The sequence below is a fragment of the Cetorhinus maximus genome, chromosome 1 (genome assembly GCF_964194155.1).
Source record: "Cetorhinus maximus chromosome 1, sCetMax3.hap1.1, whole genome shotgun sequence".
NCBI classification, from domain to species: domain Eukaryota; kingdom Metazoa; phylum Chordata; class Chondrichthyes; order Lamniformes; family Cetorhinidae; genus Cetorhinus; species Cetorhinus maximus.
In genome coordinates this window covers 42,120,113-42,138,309 of record NC_135879.1, presented here as the reverse complement: position 1 = coordinate 42,138,309, position 18,197 = coordinate 42,120,113, and the positions used below count along the sequence as shown (strand labels likewise).

The window sequence follows — 18,197 nt, the reverse complement described above, 5'->3', positions numbered from 1 at the left end:
ATTATAACTGTCTTTTGTGCAAACGTCTGGTGCTTCATCAATGACCTTCCCATCATAAGGTTAGGAGTGTGGCTGATTGCTGACAGTTTCACATTGTTTATAACTTCTCTGAGGCGGATTGCCTCACATCCTTTAAAAAGTACCTGGATGAGCACTTTGTACGTCATAACATTCAAGGCTATGGGCCAAGTGCTGGTAAATGGGATTAGGTAGGTAGGCCAGGTGTTTCTCACGTGTCGGTGCAGACTCGATGGGCGGAAGGGCCTCTTCTGCACTGTGTGATTCTGATGATGAAGCAACTCTTGTCAATTTACAGCAGCATTTGGACAACATCAAAGATAAGGCTAACCAGTGAAAGTCTGTTCCACAGCACAACTGTCATCATGAGTACCTGACTTCGTGGGTCATAACTTACCCAAAGAAGTGGGTCGAATTCATAAGTGGTTTTGAAGTAGTTTATTAAGAAGCAACATGTTAAATATAATACAAAAAATTAAGTAGACATAAAAAATATGACCCATGACAGATGAGAGCGATTTACTGGTCCCACAGGACAAACAGACAGATGACACAGAGTGAGTGTTAGTCTTTGTAGCTGGTGGTGACTGTCCCTTCTACTTCCTATTAGGAAGTTCTTCTCCGTTCTTTTTCCATCCGACCAAGGCTGCAGCCCCACATGGATCACTTTGAAAAACTCTTTCCTCTTTGAAGTGATTTTTTTATTTCAAGAGCCTTTTCTCAAACAGTTGCTCTGCATCTGGGCCATGAGATCCAACCTTATCAGACATGTCTGTGCAAGAGACATGGCCTTGGCAGAGATAACAGGCTGTCCTGTGTTTTTTAGCCAGCAAGCTGCTTTGGAAGTTTTTCTCATAATATTTCTATAATATTCAATAAAATTCTTAAGATTTCTTATACACCTTGCACAAGAAAACCAACACTATCAACACAGCACCACAACAGTTCAAGGAAAAAGTCACACCATCGCATTCTCAGGGTAAGTTGAGATGAGCAATAAATGCAGCCTTACCAGTGTCACCCACATCCCTAAGCTTTTTTTTATAAATAAATTTGTAAACCAAAAAGTATACTGTATTAGTAAATCAATCAATATTTTTTTTTACATCCTTAAAGGAACACTGATATCTATCAGTTGAATCAGAATTCATACATTTGTGTTTTAATGAACAACTTACTGAAAGAGTGGAATGTGATTAGCCCTTAATCTTAGAATCAGAGAGCCCAATAATAAACCAGAGGCGGGTATTGAGCATATGGGGACTGGGGGGATGTAGTGGGTACACAGCACTGTAGAAATTTCGACATGTCAAAATATCTGATTTCAACATGCCTACCTAATTAAAAATCTACTTCCAGGTTTCGTGCCCCCAATGCATGTCAGCAGACATGGTGCAACCTGCTGCTGTCATCAAGAAGGAATAGGTTTAAAATTATTGGTAAAAGGATCTGGAGGGGAGATGAGGAGAGACATTTTTTTCACTCATGATTGTCAGAACCTGCCCCTTGGTCAATTTTATATCCTCGCTGCCACTATCCTTTTTATCACATGGGCTTTAATTTTGCTAACAAGTCTGTTATATTGTACTTTGTCAAATAACCTCTGAATGTCCATATGTGAGACATCACCAAAAGTGGCTTGGTTACACCACTACTGATCAAGTTGGCCAAATCCTGAAGGATATATCTGTCAGACTGGACCTATGGCAGGTAATAAGAGAACCAACAAGAGGGAAAAACTTACTTGATCTCATCCTCACCAATCTACCTGTCGCAAATGCATCTGTCCTTGACAGTATTCGTAACAGTGACCACCCCACAGTCCTTGTGGAGGCGAAGTCCATTTTTACACTGAGGACATCCTCTCTCGTGTTTTGTGACATGTCCACCATGCTAAATGCAGAACAGACCTAGTAGCTCAAAACTGGGTATCCATGAGGCACTGTGGGCCATCAGTAGCAGCAGAATTGTATTCAACCACAATCTGTGACCTTAGGGTCTGGCATATCCATCATTCTACCATTACCATCAAGCCAGGTGAACAACCCTGGTTAAATGAGGAGTGTAGGAGAGAATGCTAGGAACAGATCACACAAACCTAGAAATGAGATGCAAACCCAGTTAAGTTACAGTGCAGGAATACATGCATGCTAAGCCATGGAAGCAGTATGCTGTAGATAGCGCTAAGTGATCCCACAACCAATGAATCAGATCAAAACTGCTGTCCTGCCACATTTCGTGAATGGCCATGGACAATTAAACAACATACCAGAGGACGAGGCTGCAAAATATTCCCATCCTCAGTGAAGGGAGAGCCCAACACATGAGTGCAAAAAACAAGGATGAAGCATTTGCAACCATCTTCAGTCAGAAGTGCCAGTGGGTGATCCAAAGACAAAACACCACAGATGCTGGGGAAATCTGAAATAAAAACACAGACTGCTGGAAATACTCAGCAGGTCAGGCAGCATCTGCGGAGAGAAACAGTTAATTTATACAGAGATGGGAAGGCTCCACTAACCTTTAAAAATGGGTGTGCAAGCCAATGCTGAGTTCAAACACACCCTATTTTGGCTGTTCCAAGGGCCTTAACATGCAGTTTGGGAGTCAAGGATTGATGGAGTAGACATAAACCCTTGTGAAGGACAGATAAATTCAGAAATTTTTTAAATACCCCACTCTTCAAACTTTGAAAAAAGGCTGCAGCTGTCAGAAAGAGTTCAAGGAAAAAACCCTCTACTGGACTGCTTTAATTGACTTGCATAGGTTAGAAAAAACTTAGCATCTGATCACACTGTTTCAATAGAACTCTTTGTTGACATTTCACCACGGGCTATCATTTTATCATTATGAATGCTTGGCTGAGTTTCAAAAGCTACAGTTATCTCAGTGGGGGTTCTAAGCTCACAATTTGATTGACAGTTTAAAGACCCTATTAATGATTGGCTGCCATTGATGTGGATCTGAATAGAAGTTTGTTTTTATAGGAGATTAACCACTTGAGATTTAAATGCTTTGAATGGATTTTATGAATGGTAGTTTTTTCACTATCAAGTGTGTAGGAGTGAGAGCTGTATTACATTGTTTGAATTTTTTTTTTCATTTCTATATGGCTCCTGAGGTCTAACAAAAGCCAAATTGAGTGAGTGGCTATGGAAATAGCATGGAGGGTATGGGGGGCCAAGGAGGATGGGCCAGGGTCATGAGTTGGCATGGAAAGTATGACATGACAAGGTTGATTGGTGAGGGCTGAGGGCTAGAGGGCCTAACAATTTCTAAAACAACTGGGATGGAGTCCCATAGAACAGAGGCGACCTTCTAACCAGCCACCTCAGCACTCACCTGCCCCTTGGCTGTCTACACTCTGCATTTGGGGTTAGATGTCCCAACTCTATCCCACACCTCCCCTCTCCCCACGCAGAGAAAATCCACATTTCAAGGTACTTTTTACCGAGTTGGGTCCAGCAAGTTGGGAGATTTCCTGACTTCAGCAACCTGCCTTGAAAGCCAAAATCCGTCCCAATGTTTCAGTTTGATGACCCTTCATTAGAACTGAGGAAAAATAGAAATGTTTTGTGCATTTGAAAGGGAGAGGGGAAAGGATATATAAAAGGGAAGGTCTGTGATAGGGTGGAGAGCTGGAAAAATTAAATTCACAAAATGTTTCATGACACAAAAGCCAAAGGGAGTGGTTATGGTAAAGTGAAGAAACAAAAGATGTGTCTAGATGAGATGTGAATGGCTGGATAATACCCGTCTGAAGGAAAAGAGATGGAATAAAGAAAGAAATGAGAAAGAAAAAGGCAAAAGGTAAAAAAAAATGAAACAAAATGGAAGCAGAGCCTATGGTCTAAAATGATTGAACTGAGTGTTGAGTCCAGAAGGTTATAGAGTGCCTAGTGCCAAGTCAAAAGATGACGTGCTGTTCCTTGAACTTGTGTTGAGCGTCATTGGAATACCATAGCAGGGCAAGGACAGAAAGATCAGAGTGGGAGCAAGGTGGAAAATTGAAATAACAAGCAACAGGAAACTCTGGGTCATGCTTGCAGACTGAACACAAAGCGATCACCCAGTCTGCGTTTGGTCTTCCCAGTGTAGAGGTGACCACATCTTGAGCAGCAAATACAGTAGGCTAAATTGAAAGAAGTCCATGTAAATTGCTGTTTCACTTGGAAGGATTATTTGGGGCTTTGGGTGGTGGGAAGGGAGGAGATAAAAGGGCAGGTATTGCATCTCCTGCACTTATATGGAAAGGTGCCATAGGAAAAGGTGTGTTAGAGATACTGAGGAGTGACCAGGGTGTTGCAGATGGAATGGTCCCTTCAGAATGCTGAAAGGAAAGAGGGGAGGGGAAGATGTGTTTGTTGGTGGCATCACTCTGGAGGGTGTAGAAATGGCAAAGGAGGATGCATTTAATGTGGAGGCTGGTGTGGTGGAATTTGAGGACAAGGGAACCCCTATCATGGCTCTGAGAGAAGGGGAGAAGTGGTGAGAACAGAAATGCAGGAAATAGAACGGCCATGGACCAGGGGCTTGTTGACCATGTTGGAGGGGCGTGGGTCGGGGGGTGGGGTGGTGGTGGAAGGCAATCTTTGGTTGAAGAAACATTGTTTCCAATTGTCATCCTTCCCTCACCTTCACTTGGTCCATCTTCGATTCTTCTTTTCCTTTCCTTGACTTCTCTGTCTCCATTTATAGGGATAGGTTATTCATCAATATCCACTATAAACCCATTGATTCCTACAACTACCTTGATTACATTTTCTCACGCTCCATTTCCTGTAAGGACTTTATTCCATTCTACATGTATCACCATCTCCATCGCATCTGTTCTGATGATACCATCTTGCATACCAGTTCTTCTGTTTTGTCTTCCCTTTTCCCCAACTGAGGATTCCCCAAACCATCGTTGACTGGGCCTTTGTCTGTGCCATTCCATTTCCCATACTTCTGCTCTCACCTCTTTCCCCCTTCCAGACAAAGATGGGATTGCCCTTGTCCTCATCTTCCATCCCACCAGCCTCCACATTCAATGCATCATCCTCCGCTGTTCCTGCCATCTCCAATGTGATGCCATCACCAAAAACATCTTCCCTTCCTCTCTTCTAGCTGCATTCTGATGAGGCCATTGAGTCCCTGACCATTTGTTATCAGCCCCGACATCTCCCCTCCCCACACATCTTCAGGTGGAAGCACAGAAAATACGACATCTGCTCTTTTATCTCTTCCCTTCTCACTGTCCAAATGCCCAACAGTCCTTTCAAATGAAACAGTGATTTAATTCTACTTCTTTCAAGTCAGTATTTGCTGCTCAGGATGCAGTCTCCTCCCCATGGGAAGACTTAATGCTGATTTGGTGACTGCTTTATGGAGCACCTCTATTCAGTTCGTAAGCATGATCCCAAGCTTCCTGAAATTTTAATGCTCCGCTCCAATCCACCCCCACTCTGTCCTCAGCTTCCTACACTGTTCCAGTGAAGCTCAAGGAAGAGCATCTCATCCTTTGATTAGGCACTTAATAGCCTTTTTGAGTACCAAATGTCTTTTGAAACTTGAATATTTGTTAACTGCTGAAAATGATTTTTCATTACTCAATATCCCGACTCAATATTGAGTTCACCAATTTCAGATCATAACCTCTGTTCCTTTTGTGTGTTTGTTTTGGATGGCAGCTGTTGGTAATGATCTATAATGGCCTATACTTTCCCATTGACGCATCTTATGTTTCTTTATTAGCCCAATTACTGTGCACTGTCATCTCTTTTATCACTAAATCTCTCCTGTCTTCCATCCTATCACAGGTCTCTCATTTTGTTCTTTGCTTCTCCTCTTCCCCATTCCCTCCTTTCCTGTTTCTGTACTTAATTTAAAACTGTAACATCTCTAACTTTCTCCAGTTCTCATGAAAGATCATCAATCTGAAACATTGGGCCAAATTTTGGTGGTGTCCCACCCTCATTTCCGACATCTTATTTTCAGCAGTAGAGGAAAGGAGGCAGGGCATGACCACACAGGTGGAAAACCTGAACTCAGGAGGGTCATTTGAGCTCAGTGCTGAGTTAAAACAGAACCCATCTTTGCTATAGTAAGGACTTTATCCCACATTGTGTGAGTCATAAATTTATGAAGGGGACATAAATGCTGGTGAAAGGTAGATAAGGTATGTATAACTGTCAAGCTGTTATTTAAATCTCCAACCCTTTAAAAATTAAAAAAACAGCCTGTCTGTGTCAATGAGAGTTGCAAAAATCTGTTCTAGCAGTTACGATAGTTGTTTATTAATATTAACCTAAGGCTATAATTATATCAATATTAATGGTTGGCAGCTTTCCACAACCTACAATTATCCCAGCAGAGGGTGGGGAGTTGAAAGTTCACAGTTTTATTGACAGTTCAAAGAGGTTATTAAAGGATTAGCTGTCGTTGCTGTAGGGTTATGAATACAAGTCTGTTTGTTTCAATAATGGATTAAGTACTTGAGGGTTTTTTAAAGTTTTGAATGGGCTTTCATAAATCAGAGTGCCTTTTTAACATAGTGAAAGCTATAATAGATATTTAGACCTTTATTTTATTTCATCTCAGCATGGCTATTGAGGTCTGCCCATGGTGGATACTGGGTGAATTTGCATGGAGGATGTAAGGGCAAAGGGTGGTGGGTGGGGGTTGTAGGGATATGGGTTGGCATGTAACCATGCTAAATCTAACTGCTCTTTGACTGATGCCCCTTACAACTGCCAGTGTCATACCCTAAAACTAAGTCCAGACTGCCTCATGTCTTGTGCTTGTAACACCATTCCACTTCCCTCACCTGAGGAGCCCTCTTCTCAGTGCTGTTTCACAGGGAGAGCCAAACACTCTACAGCCACAACAGTGGAAGAAAACAAAGACACTTGCATACAAGCCCCTGTTTCCTTCTTTGCCCTTACACCCTCATTGCAAACTCATCCAGTATCCACCATGGGCAGACCTCAATAGCCATGCTGAGATGAAATAAAATAAAGGTTTAAATATCTATTATAACTTTCACTATGTCAAAAAAGCACTCTCCTTTATGAAAGCCCATTCAAAACTTAAAAAACCCCTCAAGTAGTTAATCCAATATGCAAACAAACAGACTCGTATTCATGACCCTACAGCAAAAACAGCTAATCCTCGTCATACCTATGAAACAAATATATAGACCCCTCTGAAGCCCCATGGTTTTGAGCCAGTATCTGTTTGAGGACAGCTGAATGCCTGGTGAGCATTCAGTATGGAGAAGCAAAATGTGGAAAAAAGACAAAATGCAGAGCTTGCACCACAAGAGCAAGTTACCCAATCATCAGAGCACAGAACCCATACTTTCTAGGGTGAAGTGTGAATATGGATGTTTTTGCTGTTCCTACTTTTGTTTGGTTCCCACTATGGTTGGACCCCTCACATTCCAGTATGAATATCATGATTCATGGATAACGTTGTGATTATACCTCTATTAATGATTGCTGCCATGAACAAGAAAAATGCTTCTGAGCCTTTTGAAATTATCTGTATTCTAAAAGACAGTAAAAATAAGTTTGATATAAAGTGTGTTGGTAGTTATCATTCTGCTAACTGAGTGTCTCAGGTTGCAGTCTTGCCTGAGAGTGTGTACCTAACAGAAACACTACCTGAAAATGCTTGGGATAATATTCAGATGGGCTGCAGCATGTGTCAGAAACTAGGAGAAGTGTATAGCGAAGGTCAAAGAGAAACTGGGTATCTGAGAGTGATGCTCTCTCTAATGCGGGTAAGAACCTGGTCATCAGGTGCAAGCTGCTCTTGATATTGCTGCATGTGGCGCAGGTCTGGCCCATACTCTGCTCCTGCATCAAGTGTTCACCTGAGACACCACTGCTTGCAGCTGCATCAAGCTGCATGTAGACCTTCCGTGCATTAAAATCAAGGACTGAATTTTTAGATCTTGCCAGGGTGGGACAGAGGCGGACAGTCTCTGAAACAACTGATGCTGGCTGCCTGTTTTTTCGATTCCGTTCCTGCCATCAGCTCTTTTTGACAAGTTTTCCAGTTGGCCTCCAGTTTTAAACAAGATGGTGGAGGGTGGTGGGAATTTGCAGTTTAACTGCCTGGAGATGGGCACCCAGTAGCAGACCGAGGTGGGGAGGAGGGGCGCGTAAGTGCTCCAGGCAGGCCTAGAAACATTCATTGCCTACCTGGATACAAGAGTAGCCACAGGCTGCTCAGTAGAGGGATTTCCCTCCTAAACTTGTCACACAACAATGATGACCTGGCTACAAATTCAATTTTCTTTTTTTTTTAAGTTGGTGAGAGGATGCCTCCATGTTGAAGCACCCTCTTAGTTACTTACCATGCACCAAAGCCTGCTGCTTCTCTCAAGCTGGAAGGCCTCTGATCTACACCTCCATTCTCCATCTTATGTAGGGCTTCTGATGTTCTTCCTTTTTCCTCAACTGTAGATTCCCCCTCCCCCTAGCATGGTTGTCAGGACGTGATCTATTTCACACACTTCTGCTCTCACCTCTTCCCCTCCCTCCCAGAACCATGACAGGGTTCCCCTTGTCCTCCCCTTCATCTCACCAGTCTTCATATTCAATGGATCATCCTCCACCATTTCCGCCACCTCCAGTGTGATGCCACAAACAATCACAGCTTCCCGTGCCCTTCCACTATCAGCATTCCGAAGGGACTGTCCCCTCCATGGCACATCTTTTTGTTTCTGTACTTGCCTCATTACTTTCTCTTTTTGCCTTGCAACATCAACTCTTTTGACACTTAATCACCCCTACAAGTTGTAAGCACATCATCCAAATGCAATGGGACACATTCACTGGCATTTCTTCCCTCTCACTTCCAGGGCAAAGTGGCCAGCCCACAACTGCAGGGAGCAGAACGTAACTGGAAGGGGACAGGCTGATTTTAAAAAATGCTTTCACCCACCGCTTCCCTCTCCTGAAGCCTCACTGTGAGCGAGGCACGAGCAGCGTCGACAGTCATTTTAAAAAAGACATGGATTGTAGCAGCCCCAACTCGGGTACTTCTGCACCATCAGAGTTCTGGGGTCACTGCACAATTAGGGATGGCTAGCTAGTTGAGGGGTGGGAGGGCGATTGAGCATGCGTGATAGCAAGACTGATTGGCAGCCTTCACCGTGTGTGCTGTGGGCTGGACAAAATGGGTTTATGAAACAGCTGCAGGCAACATCCTCACCGCCAGACTTATTTGTTACTGCAGTCTCCAGGAGATGAAAATGAATTTATAAGCCTTTTCCTGTAGATGAACTTAAGGTTGCCAACTTTCATCTATAATGAGCAGGTTGCATTTTATCGCACCTACATCCCTGACTCTTATGGTGCCCTCTGTCATTTTAACAGTTTCCAAGTGCCTGGCCCTAATTGTCTCCTCTACCATGAACATCCAATCCCTCACACCTCCATTTCCCACTTGGCCTGAGGGCTTTCTGCTTCATCCTTCAACAGAGGTCCAACCAGTTTCTATTCGCCACCATCCTCCTCTACCTGGCTGGACTTGTTTTTATTTTGAACAACTTCCCCTTTCACTCAATTTATTTGTGCAAATAAAAGATGTTGCTTTAGATACCCACATGGATCCTAGTTATGCCTATCTTATTGTGGAATATAGAACACACGTTGTTCTAGCCTACACAGGCTTCCTCCCTCACTTCCTTTTCTAGTAAATTGATGACTGAATCGGTGCAGTTTCTTGCTCTTGCCCTGAACAGAAAAATTTTGTTGTCTTTGCTTCCAATACCACCAATCCCTCAACTTCACATGGTCCAACTCCAACTACTCCCTTCCATGTCTCCATTGTTGGAGATAAACTATCAACAAATATACACTATTAACCTGCTTGCCATTTTAATTCACCACCTTGCTCTCATGCTCACATTTCTGTCCTCGGCCTGCTGCAATGTCCCAGTGAAGCCCAACGCATCTTCCGATTAGGCACTTAATAGCCTTCTGGACTCAACATTGAGTTCAATAACTTCAGATCATGATCTGTCCTCCATTTTGATTTGTTTAATTTTGCCAAGTGCCAGTCTGTGTCTTGTTTTCATGTTTTTGCTTTCAGATGGAGCTGTCCTTTAATCTACCATTAAGATTTACTCTGAACCCATGCTTTTTTTCTTTACTACAACCATTACCACTCCCTTTGCCTTTTGTTCCATAACATCTTTGTTATTTAATCTCTCCAGCCCTCTAACCTATTGCTCATCTTCCCTTTTGTTCGACCTGATACTCACCCGCTTTTCAACAACATAAAACCCATTACATTTCTACCTCTTCAGTTCCAAAGAAGAATCATATATCAAACTCAAAACATAAACTCTGTTTCTCTCTCCACAGATGCTGCCAGACCTGTTGTGTTTTTCCAGCACTATCTGTTTTTATTTCACTATAAACCCACTGACCCCAACAGCCACCTCAACTACATCTCCTCACACCCTGCTTCCTGTAAGGACTCATTCCATTCTTTCAGTTTCTCCATCTCCATTACATCAGTTCTGATGATGCAATATTCCATACCAGTACTTCCGATTTGTCTTCCTTTTCCCCTCAACCGAGCATTTTTCCATTCCACCATATTTGACGGGGCACCTCAAGAGTGTCTGTTCCATTTCTCACACTTCTGTTCTCACCCGTTCCCTCCTAGAACCATGACAGGGTTCCCCTTGTCATTTCACCTAACCTCTGTATTCAATGGATCATCCTCCACCATTTCTGTCATCTCCTGCCTGTTGCCATCAGCAAACACATCTTCTTCTCCCTAACCCTTTCAGCATTCTGAAGTGACACCCTGGTTCACTCCTCAATCGCCCCCAACACACCTTTTCCTTACCATGGCACCTGTTGATGCAAGTGCAGGAGATGCAACATCTGCGCACTCTCCACACCACCAGGATGAAGCTGTCATATCAGGTGGTGACCGGTTTCGGAAGTCTCATGGGAGAAGACCTACTACCACTGGACCTGATGGCCATGCACTAGTGATCCCTGCATTAGTGATAGGCTTCTCGATGCTCAAGTATGTCCAAGCTGTAAGTGATTTCATTGTCTTCTGTGGGTCCTTTCATGATTGAAGAATCCAATGCAGGATCAGCATGGATGTCAACAGAACTGATAGTTCATACTGTTGTTCTGGGTGTTTGGGGCACTTATGCAACTGCATCACTTATGTCCATCCATTGGGCATGTTGGATGTTGCGGGTTTGGCGTAGATGATCCTCAAAACATGTTGAATCAAGTTTCAGTGCTTGCTTTCACATGAGCCAGTTGGCTGAAGTGATTTCCCAAGAGAGATGGTCTGTAATGCAGAAATTTTTAAGGCCCTTTTTTAGGGTGCCCTGTTATTGTTCTTACTGACCGCCTTGATGTTATTTTCCATGAAACAGTTCCCCATAGAAGATCTGCTCAGGGTTTCTATAGTCATCCATGTGGAGACATAGCCTGCTCATTTAATATGAATTTTCTGGAGGCTGGTCTCCCTGCTGTTGAGCTTTGTATGATGAAGGATTTCATTGTTTTGCAATGTTGTCCTGCCATCAGATTCCCATGATGGACCTCAGGTGTCTTTGGTGGAAATGCTCCAGAACTTTGATGTGGCACCTATAGCAGACCCAAGATTCTGCACCATATAGCAGGGTGGTAAGGACAATGGCATAGTAGAGTTTGATTTTTGTCTTCAGCTTAATGCCACACTACTTCAAGACATGATCATGGAGTCGTAGAATTTTTTTTCTGGATGCGTGCACAGATACAGTAATCAGTAATGGCATCCATAGAGAGCACCCTACCAAGGTATGAGAATTATTTTTACAACCTTGAGACTTGTAGCATCAATGGTTATGTCTGATGATTCACAGCATGTGCCTTTTGCTGGCTGAAACATAACCTCAGTCTAGGAGACAGATTTGGAGACCAAAGTTTTTGGCAGGTCTCAAAAATTTGGTGGTCAAGAATTCATGTATGATTTTAAGGTAGTTTATTAAGAAGCAACAGGTTACATATGATACTTTAGCTAGACAGGAACTGTATCCATCTTGTGGATAATTATTATTAAGCAATATTTCTCCCTAGCCTTCTATTGTCCCAACTCAAAATCCCTGCTTTAACAATGACTTGATGTTGTTTTGAATGTATGGTATGTTTTCAGCTGGGTATGAGTACTACTTCATGTGGCTGGGGTAAGGATCATGGATGATGGTGGTGATGGAGGAGTCAGTCTACTAACATTAATGATTGACATCCTCCATTATCAATAGTGCAGTCTGCCAGTCTCCCACCTCCATCATATAAAAGAGCGGAAGCCTCTGTTGGAGGTCTGCTGGAGTCACAGGGGGTCTGGAGTTACTTGTCTGGGTACCTGACACACTGCAGCAACAGGCCAAACTCCTTTACTAATTTGCATAGCCTCCATTGTATGCCTCCAACTGCTGCTGAACAGGGTCAGGACTCATCTGTACAGAAGAGGAAAGCAGGGCTCACTGTTGCTGTCAGCCTCTACAATACTGTGGCAGTCACAGGCATAGTGTTCCAAGCGGTTACAATTAAAACAGGGCACAAGGTCCCCCTACTGGCACCAAGTTCCTGGATGGCCCAGATTTCTGGCTAGGTAATGGATTCTCAATAACTGCTCCTTCAATGCTTGGGGGAATTTACCATGTACCTGTTCCCAGACCATACTGGAATGGTGGATCAACTCATCCCAGGCCACTGTCTTGGTATTATAAATGCCCAACGTGCTATGGACTTATTGTTGGAGTCCTTTCAGGAAAAGGCTATTAAAATTCGGAGTGTCAAAATATTTATCATCCTCCCCCTCTTGAATCTTACAGTGACAGTTACGGAGTCTCAGAAAATACACCCAGACTTTCAGTGGGGGCCTGTTTAATCCTAACTAGGATCTTGTGAAAATTAATGTTCTCTTTCCCTTGGGCCTTTTGAAGATCAGCCTCTATCTCCTTGAGTGAGTCTTTGGTCATATTGTCCCAGTCTATCTCTCGCTTTAACTCCAGGGAGCATGCAGCTAGGACTATTTAAAATCATTACTCTCCAAGTCTGGGTGAGGTCATAAAAATTTCCCATTTTGGCATGAGTTATAGGTTCAGAGCTTATGTTCACCGTCATTCCTAACTCCTTCCTCAGGACCCTAACCTCGCTGGTCGAAAGGTGCCTGTGCGCAGTAGTGATCTCTTCCCTGACCACAGTGGGCGATTCTTCATCATTCTCCTCCAACTGTCTTGGCCTAGGCTTGGGTAACCACGCAGACCAGCATCCCCTCCTTATACAAGAGAGGCAGAGCAGAGGGGAAAGTGCTCTCAACTATGTTTTTCCAGCAAAGGTCAGGCTGCCCTAGTTTTGGAGATAGCAGCCATGAATACCCGCTGTTGACCAATTTGTGCCTGAAGCTGTTTGATTTTGGCTAATTACAGGAAGTGGACTGCTTCGGGGGCAGGGGGGGGAGCAAAACTATGTTGCTGAATTAAATCCTTCAAAACTCCCTTGCAACTTCTAACTCCTCACTTAGTCCAGATTTTTACTTCAAAGCAAAAGATCCCACCTCAGGCACCAAATCCATTGGTTGGGATCCCCTGCTTATACTGTCCAGCAAAAGATGGTAAATCAATATTTTATTCCAATGTTTGGTCTAGTTTTTCACCTTGAATAACATGCTCTATCATGTGCCTCCTATTCCTAGCATAACCAATTGTGCAAAACAGCATTGTTCTCCTGCCAACTATCACTTTTCTTTTGCAATTTATCTATCTGTTCCCTTAGCGCTTGGTATTTTTATTCAGCTTTAAGTACACTGTAGGGCACCCAAATCACAACCTTCTTTTAACTAAATCTTGCCTTTCTGAACCTCTTTAGAAAGTCCATCAAGAATACACTCGTAATCTCCTTCACAATCTCCTACAGGATATTCCCAGGCTATCTCCCATGCCAGGCACACTTGTTTTCTCAATCAGACTCTCTATACATCATTCCTTAGCATATGCCAATGTGGCACGTGGCTTCACTTAACTACTCCACACATGTTTAACTACAACCTAAGACTGTTGCTTCTCAAATTTCAAGCCTCGACCACTGTGAATCCCACTCATGACACCAGTTTGCAAATTTTCAAAGTTTGGGAGTCACAGATTACCAAAATAGGTGGTTGAGAATTCACAAGTGATTTTAAGGTAGTTTATTAGGACAAAAGTTTAGATATGATGCATTAGCTAAATAGAAGGGAAAATTTTATGACCCATGACAGTTGAGAGTGGTTCACTGATTCCAGAGGACAAACGGATGGTTGGTACAGAGTATGCTGATCTCATTCGTTTGTAGTGGCAGCATTCTGCTCTCTAGCCGAAGTGCTAAGAAACTATTCCTCCGCTCTTCCTCCATATTCCTTGGTCCATCTTCCATCTGAAGATGATAGCTTCCTGACAAGGCCTGTCCCCTACCTCCAAGCACCTATTAATATACTTTGTTTCCAGAGCTGGTGTTTTTCCTATGTCGATCACTTGTTTGAATCATTTTGCCAATGAATACAGGACAGGTACCTAAGATATTAGGGTGGTCACATCCCCCTATGTCCATTACTTTAGCTCAAGGTCACTGTTTAGTTTACCTCATGTTGAGGACCACTTGCTAGCCCTTACCAGACACTTGAATAGATAAGAGGGTACACTGAAGAGATCCTATCAACTTAGGAATGTTTACATGGAAGCCTGAATCAGGAGACCTTGACATTTCTAGGGAATGTTTCTGTGTTTTCCCAGAGAAGGAAAACAGTTTCTCTGCCAAGGTGGCCTTATGCTATGTCTAGCAATTCCTTAAGAATTCTATACTTATTCCGAAAAGTATCACTTATTAAAGGTCCCATTTCTTACAGTCTAGATGTCTTTGTTGTTGAGAGAAACTGGGGCACAATCATCTACATACAGAAGCTCTTTAATTAGTGTTTCTGTGATGTTGGTGGGGGCATACAGTCTAGAGAGATTAAAAAATATATGTGTACGAAACGCAACGTTGATACCCGCAGGTGTGTTTTTGGCAGCTTCCTTTAGCATTGCAGCAAAGAAGAGATTGAAAGGTTGGGCAGCCACGATGCATCCTTGCTTTATGCTGCTGGTTACTGCAAAGGCAGTCTCACTACAGGCACAAACACATCCAATCATATCATCATACAGTAGGTGCAGGATTTTGACAAACATGTTCTACATCATAGCTTGGAGACAAGTGCCATTGACCAGGTCGACTCTGACAGTCAAAAGCTTTATAGGCAACAGTCTGGGCTCCCAACAGGTCTTAAAGTGGACCAACAGATTTTTGGGATGATAATAGATTGCAGTTATTTTCGCTGTGATTTTTAGACAGTAGCCCTTAAAAAAAAATCATGTCTGATAAATCATCTATAGTTATTTTATAAGAATGGAATACTGAGAAATGTGAAAAAAAAACGAGGGCATGAAAGTAATTGAATGGTGAAACTGAAAAGTTACTTAATTATTATGCCTAATTTTTACTTTCATTTTATTGCAAAGGACACATTATCCACTTCAATAAAAGGTTTGTACATTAGTTAATTTATTGTAGCGTAGATTACTGCTTTTAAGTGACTATGCTTGCAGCCAAATAAACGTATTGATTCCTCCACAGCCAGACTCTGGTTCTATTCAGCTTTTTATTGGAGTGGAGCTTCCTTTCACTGTTTTCTTCAGGTGATGATAATTAGGCAAGATCTTCATCAGAAAGTCTAGCTGCAGAGTTTGTGGCTGTAAATAAAAAGATTAGATACCAACTGAATAGATATTCAAACACAGGATAACAGCTTTCTAAGTTTCAGACAACTGCATTTCATCATGTGGATAAGCAGCAAAATTAAATTTCAACGAGAACAAAATTCATTAAGCTGCCACTGCATGTGAATGTTCATTTCTTTTTGGTATTGGTGGACTTGAGTAATGGAACACTTTTCCACATTTAATCCAGAGTCAATACTAACCTGTTATACAGTATAAGCAAATGCAAAATAACAGTCATCTTGACTGCTCTAATATTGGTGTAGACTCCCTACAGTGAATTTTGCTCTTGTGTAACTTGAGCTTCCATTTTCACTACCCAGCCTAACACTACAAGCAGGCGTGGCAACCTTCTACAATTATATCAAACTTTTCATCGGTGTCAATAAGCTTTTGAGTTGACCATGTGTTTCATAAGAATGCAAGCAGGAGGCCATATGGCTTTGTGAGCCTGCTCCGGTATTTACTAAGATTAAGGCTAATCTTCAACCTTAATCCCACTTTCCTGTCCTATCCATATCTGCTTTCTGTACTTGAGTTGATGCTGAATTCCATTTTCTGACTGACACTTCCTGTTTCAGGCTCTGCACTGCTCATTAACAATTATTCAATCTAAGTGGCTGAAGAGACACAGTTACTTGCCCTGTTCAGAAAACTCCGATGCCCTGCATTTTTTTTTTGATCTTTGATTGACGAGAACTCTGTTATGCAAAAGCCCAAAACTTTCCTTTAAAGAAGTATCCTTTGATCTAAGAATATGTTAGGCCCTTTAAAGTAAAGGCCAGAGGAATTTTTCTTTATGTAAGACATATAAAATTATTTTTGAGTAAAATGTTTTGTACTATGGAGAAAACTTTAAGGATGCCAGTAGCTACTTTACTTCTAGTAGGAGGAAACAAATGACTTCATTAATAATAGTCAGCAGTATAATACAGCTGAAGAAGACTATTACATTCACAGAAGCCTCAAGATAAGAAAAGCACTGATCTTTTAAAGGTTACAAAAGTACAGATTAAGATTTAAGCTATAGATAGGTTAATGTGGGCTGGACGCCACAGATGTTGAGGGATGGAGACGATACGGAAATGAAAGCTGAACTAAGGGATGAATTGGATTCAGAGATTAAGAACAGTCGAGTTCAACCCGAGACAACTGACTGGAGGAAAACAGGGTTGATGGCAGGGGTATAGAGTTAGTGGCGGAGAATCTCCAAATCATAGTTCATCCAAGCCTAGATGCTGGACTAGCATAGAGACAGAGAGGTGGTGCGGAGAATTTATGGAAAGGATAGTAATAGGCAGAAGATGTACTAAAAAGGTTACTGTAGGTTGATAAGTCATCTGGTCCAGAAAGAGTGCTTCTTTGGGAAACCTAGGATGCAAAGGCAGAAATAGCAGAGGATTTGGTCACAATCTTTCAATTATAATTGGATACAGGAGTACTACCAGAAAGCTGTAGGCTTGCTAATGTTATACCACTGTTTACAAAGGGGGAGACGGAGAAACTGGGAAAGTACACGTCAGGCAGCTGATCTTTGATGGTGGGGAAGGTATCGGAAAAATTTATCAGGGAGAAAATAAATTTTCATTTGGAAAGACATGGGTTAATCAAGGAGAGCCAGCATGGATTTGGAAAAGGCAAGTTGTGTCTAACTTGATTGAATTCTTTGATGAGGTAAATGACAAGACTACTTGCAAAGTACTGCAGTAGATGTTGTATTTATGGGCTTTCAACAAAGTGCCACACAGTCAGCTTGCTAAGCAGTCCATGGAATTGAGAAAACAATAGTATGGATACAAAACTGACTTAGTCACAGGAAGCAAAGGGTGCTGGCAGCCAGATATTTTTCAGACCAAGAGGTGGTTTGCAGTGGTGAGCTCCAAGGGTAAGTTTTGGGTCCATTACTCTTTTCAATTTTTATAAATGACCTACACTCAGGCGTAGGGAGTAGCATTATAAAGTTTGCAGGTGACACAAAACTTGGCAAAGTTAGTGAAAGTGATGAGGTTACAGATTCCAGGATGATAGACAAGATGATGAAATGGGCAGAAGCATGATAGATAGAGTCAATGTGGAGAAGTGTGAAGTGATGCACTTTAGGAGGGCTAATATGGAAAGACACACTATAGTATAAATGACACAATTTTGAAAGTGCAGATGAGTCAAGAGACCCTGGTGACCATATGCACAAATCCTTAATGGCAGCAAGGCAAGCTGATTTGGTAGTTGTAAAGAAAACAGATTTCTAAATAGAAGGATAGAATATAAAAGCAAAGAGATCATGCTTAAACTTTGTAGATCACAGGTTTGGCCTTAGCCTGATTATTTTTGACAATTCTGGGCACCACACTTCAGAAGAGATGTAAAGGCT

General features: G+C 42.2%; 1 protein-coding gene across 1 annotated transcript in view; it reads right to left on the bottom strand.

The window, feature by feature from the left end:
- Positions 1 to 15,540: 15,540 nt before the first annotated feature.
- Positions 15,541 to 18,197, bottom strand: part of dctn6 (dynactin subunit 6) — a 78,970-nt gene continuing 76,313 nt past the window's right edge. Inside the window, exon 7 of the mRNA XM_078540291.1 lies at positions 15,541 to 15,799. Within this exon, the coding sequence (XP_078396417.1) occupies positions 15,701 to 15,799 (99 nt within the window). The 3' untranslated portion in view covers positions 15,541 to 15,700. The remainder of the gene's footprint in view (positions 15,800 to 18,197) is intronic.